General features: G+C 38.1%; 1 protein-coding gene across 1 annotated transcript; it reads right to left on the bottom strand.

Annotated features, from left to right (window-relative positions):
- Nucleotides 1–753: 753 nt before the first annotated feature.
- LOC149210778 (F-box protein At5g42460-like) lies at nucleotides 754–1,839 on the bottom strand. Its single transcript, XM_089399092.1, has one exon. The coding sequence runs from the start codon at nucleotides 1,837–1,839 to the stop codon at nucleotides 754–756; it is 1,086 nt and encodes a 361-aa protein (XP_089255218.1).
- Between the last annotated feature and the right edge of the window lie 3,499 nt (nucleotides 1,840–5,338).

Below are 5,338 nucleotides of genomic sequence, written 5' to 3'. Positions count from 1 at the left end.
GCCGCAAAGGAAGTCTATTCGTCTTTGGATGCATGAAAATGACCTCCCGTCCTCATGGGAGATGACTCACCTATTGAGGTCACCGGAAAAGGTAGAGTGGAACTGTTACACAGTAATTTGTCACCGTTTGTCACCATCCCTGTTACCCCTCTCCCGCAGAAACCATGTCAATATATGTGCATGATACCATAATGTCTTCTTATAATTAGAGTATCTATTCTATGCATACAATGTGGATCATCTTACATGGTAAAACCATATGCAATACTCCAATCTAAAACCGTACAATAATTTCTATATGGTTTTGTCATACAAAACTGTTGTTTACATATATTGATGGAGACATACTTTCACTGCCAATGTGCCGAGAATGTAAAATTACATATGCGATGAGCCAAAAGAGATACGATGGATTCAGAACCATGTGAGGTGCCTAATAGTCCTAGGATGCGGCAAACCATACATCTGAAATGTAAGTTATAGGATCGAGCCAATAGAGTGAAGTCATATAAAAGGAGATCAGGTTACCTGGATGATGATATATACAAAAGGGACTGTGCTTAGGACATTTACTTAGGTTTATAAAAATTATACTAATATCTTCCTGTAAACTGATTTTTATGAAAATAAAAAATTTATAATATCTTCAAAACGGTTTATGAGAAAGGCAAATCAAATATCATTAAAATTTACCAATGCAATTTAAAAACCATCAAAATTTTCATATAAACTTGATGATGTATAAATAATAACCTAAGGCCACCACAGATTGGTAGTTTCCAAGGGTGATACAGATATATAAGACTGCCGTTGTCGTTGATACGTATGAAGATCCGGTAATCCCATTTTCCGGAAGATTAATTTCCCCTTGGAGTTAAATATGGAGATATTTATGGACATATTCATTTTGCAGTCTGCCACGATTATCAACCCACTTTTGTTCACCGCAAAGGTAGGATGAACAGCAGAATATAATGGAAAGTGGCCTTTTGGGGATAGCTTATACCACGGTTCACTTTTTTCAGCTTCATTCAACATCCACATGTGAAGGTCAACAGAATCACGTCTGTCAGTTGCACACAATTGAAGTAGGGCCAGTTGCCCATCGTGTTCACATAAATTCCCCGGAGAAATCTTTGTGCATCCCTTTGGTGGTGCCATTTCTGTCCAAAGTCCATCAACAATATTGAACGCCACGATGAGATTGCGATTGCGATGGGAAGCGAGAGTAGCCCAGTGAAATTTTCCTTTACAGTAAATACCCTTTCCACAAGGCCGAATATGGTCGGGGACAATCGTGGAAACTTGAGTCCAGGCGTTGGATTCTGAATCATAAATACACATCACATTTGTTCTATCCCTATCAGAATACGAATTTCCTAGCACGAGAATGCAACGCCGTGTGGAGGCATCGAAAGTCATTCCACTGAAAGTGAAGGAGGTAGCAGGAGGAAGAGGCAGCCGTCTCCAATTATTGGTACCAGGAATGCCCATCGAAAGATCCCATTGAAACCCTTTTGTATGACAGCAGAAGATGCCCTTGCAAGTATCAACAACGACGTGATTGAGCAAAGGAACTTTGTAGATTGCCGAACCACCTCCTTCCACAGCCCAATATTCCACATCACCTTGCAGATCCCAGTGGATCTGAATCAGAAATCCAGGGGTGGAATGCAGTGACCAATTTGGAAGCTTTACTTGGAGGGCATCACGGGAAGACAACAGATCATTCCACTGTTTGCAGACCGACCTCATTTTGCCCAGAACCTTAATGGGCAGCCTCGCTAAAACACTATGCAGCACGTCTTCTGGGAGCCTTTCCCAGACTTTTGTTTCCATTGCTAAAATATCCGTAAATATCTTTCGGAGTTACTCCACACCCTTCTGCGCGGTCCGATCTGTTCTGATCTTCGGATATGGCTCTCACCTTCACAAATTATATCATAAGAAATGAACATTATAATATAAACCATTATAGGTTTACTTTAAATACGGATGGAATAAAATAGGGATTCAATTTTTTAACTGTAAATTTAGCCGACATTATTTAAAATATTTGAATAATTATTTAAGGTTTTTATTTTTTATTTTTTATAAATTTTTGTTTTATTTTTATTTTTAATAACTCATGATTTATATTATGGTCGTAGAATCAGTCTCTAGCCTCAATAATTTTTTTTTTTATTTTTTTTTATTTTTTTTTTATAAATATTTGTTTTATTTTTATTTTCAATAACAAAAAAACACATAATTTATATTATGGGTGTAGAATCAGCGTTTAGCTCAATAATGAACTGGTGGAATTGGAGCAGAGAAACAAGATGAAGGAAGGGCCAGCAAAGGAACATGACAAGTTGGTGGTAATCATTATAGAGTATATCTTGGCACTTTTTGTTCATGAAAGTGACCTTCCTTTTGCTCATGGTAAATTGTATGTGGATCCCTATGTTGTGTTTGTACACCCTCAGGCTCGCAGATTTTTGTGGCCTTGTTTGTGTGTATTCAAGGTGGTTTTGTGCTCAGAGAAACCTAGAGAAGTGCATGATTTGGTCGTGCAACACGTTTTGAGAGGAACCACAATTTTTGGGGTTGCATAATTTCTTATTCAATTGAGGACTGTGTCATGATGAGAATCATTGGAGAAGGCGATGAATTCCATGAATGTTATAAGGATTTGACTACAAATATCATGTGAAAACTTCTCACTGACAATTGGAGACCTATCTCTTGCCTTATCTGGAATGTTTGGAATCGGTGCGAAGCATTCCTGAATTTGTAAAGAAGTTCCCATTTCTCCCACAGAAGGGGCACACTCAAGAATGGTCTCCATTTGAAGAAGGTAGGGCTACTGCTTCGTTTGCATCTCCTTTTCCACCATGTCACCATGGAATTGTGAAGAATTGGAAAATGTTTCCGAGTATTATAATAGAAACTTCAAATTCTCAGTTGGAATCTTTTAATACTCAATGCTCTGGGATTGGTTATACTGGCAAACAACTTCCATAACAGGAACTAGCATCTCATTTTCACACTCAGTTCCAGCTACTGCTAACTTAGGAAGTCTTGAAATTTATCACAGAAACTCTTCAAGAGTGTTCTCGGGTTTCAATGAGGATAAAACCTTTTCATTTGAATTTTGCTTCTACGAATCCATAGAGAGAAGAGATATGGAGGGGTTAAAACCATAAGTACTCCCTCAACAACCCAAAAGGTGGATGGAAACGGATAATCCAAACAAGTTCTAAGCGCTGGAGAAGTCTAGGTTGAAGCCTTACGTTGTAAACGTCGAATTCATCACGCAAGTCCTTGGTCAAGTTCGGAACATAGCTGAGGATTTTTGGCTAAATTTCGAAATTATATCAAGCTTTTCTACAGTGTTTGGTTACAGAATATCAGTGGAGCAGGAAGACATTTTTAAGAACAATAGGCTTGCTTAACAAAGGCCAAAAGTTTGGTTACTGGTTCGCAAGTAGATTGAAAGAATTGTGTGGAGTTGGACACGAGGTTCATGCACGAGTTCCCTATCAATATGATCAATGATGGCACTACAAGGTACGTGGCTTCTCTGGTTATGGAGCATCTCTTAGGAATTTCTGATGTTTCTCATTGCAACTATGGATTTCTTGATGCCATTGAAGAAGGCATGAATGGAAACGTCATAATTGGTCTGCCCATATTACTATAAAGTTGGTAAGCGTCAAGAATTTCAACCGAAAGGGCCTCATTTCAGGCACAAAGGAAACCCAATATGGATCTTCCTATAGGGTTGTCATTGCATTGCTTGTTAGAGAGCAGACACTTGATTTGTGGCATCAAGTTGTAGAAAATGGGGGGTTGGATTTTGAATTGTTGAAGAAGGGAAAATTGATTGCAATCACTCGGTTGTAGGATATGGAGTTGTTGAAGAAGAGGAGAGTGAATGAAATCAATGGGATGGAGGATAATGAATTGTTAAAGATGGGGAACATGAAGGGGGAGGGGAAGATTGAAGACGGAGAAGGAGATCAATGTGGGGAGAAATGGCAGAAGTTGTTGCCACCAGTGGATTTGGAAGGAGGAGTGCAGATAATGAAGGAGTACAAATGCAAAAGGGAGTGGAGAGAAAGGATGGGGGAATGAATAGTTTGGATTCTCGAGTTGCAGGGGCAGTTTTGTGGAGAATCAAGGTTAAGTTAGCTGACGAATGCGTTGAAACTATGGAACAATATCTTGTAGACTGCTAACTTCGGTAGTTTGAAATGTATCAAGGAATCTCATCAAGAGTATTATGAGTGAATGAAATAATTAGGATGGAGGATAATGAATTGTTAAAGATTGGGAACATGAAAGGGGAGGGGAAGACTGAAGAGAGAGAAGGAGATCAATGTGGGGATAAATGGCAGAATGAATAGTTTGGATTGTTGAGTTGCAGGGACAGTTTTGTGGAGAAACAAGGTCAAGTTAGTTGACGAATGTGCTGAAACTATGGAACAATATCTTGCGGCCTACTAACTTCGGCAGTTTTGAAATGTATCATGGAATCTCATCAAGAGTATTCTTGGGTTTTAGTGATCAGATCGAGAGTTACAACAATAGTAGTTATACGAGGGAATTGATTAATCAGGGTGTTGACAATATGAAGTATATGAGGGAACAGAATTAGGGGAAGGTTTATTTACATAACATGACTTGTGAAAAGGAAAAAATTGGAAAAGAAACTACAAGAAAAGGAGTGTAATCTACAAAAAGTGCTAGAAGTCTTAATATAGTAAATGAAGAAAAGAAAAATGCAGAGGAGAAAAACTCTGACTTATCAAAATCATTTCTAGAAAGGGGTAGGACTTTGAAACGGGTGAAATTAGAGAAGAACATGAAAATAAAACAAAGAGAAAACATTATTTGTTCTTTGCAGGGAACTATCCAAGTTCTGCAAGAAAATTTAGGAAGTTTTGAGAAGAACGAGGAATTTGAAATGTTTGTCGAGAGGGAAGTTGAGAAAGTCAAAGAAACAACTCAAATTCGTTCCACTTTGACAACATTTCCTGGACTGAAACAAGAAGAGAATCTTGTGATTGGAACACAACATATGATTAAAGAGTTGAGGCAGCAATGGAAAGTAAAATATCAATCGAAACCTCATCAATTTATGTTGATAATTATTTCAGATGTTCAACAGTCGACAGTGGAACCTTACCAGCAAATCAGTAAGAAAGGCACAAGTTCTTATATAGATGGAGATGAGAGGACAATTGATAGAAGTCATATTATTCTAACAAGTGATACCTAGGCTCTAAATTGTTCTGTAGGGGATCACCGTATATGGTATGTGAAATAATGCCACTAGTTTTTTGTTGTGTCA

The sequence above is a fragment of the Pinus tabuliformis genome, chromosome 1_2 (genome assembly GCF_031772625.1).
Source record: "Pinus tabuliformis cultivar Carrire ecotype Pingquan chromosome 1_2, CPIR1, whole genome shotgun sequence".
NCBI lineage: Eukaryota > Viridiplantae > Streptophyta > Pinopsida > Pinales > Pinaceae > Pinus > Pinus tabuliformis.
Note: the sequence above shows the minus strand (reverse complement) of the source record. Positions and strands in the feature narration are given on the sequence as shown.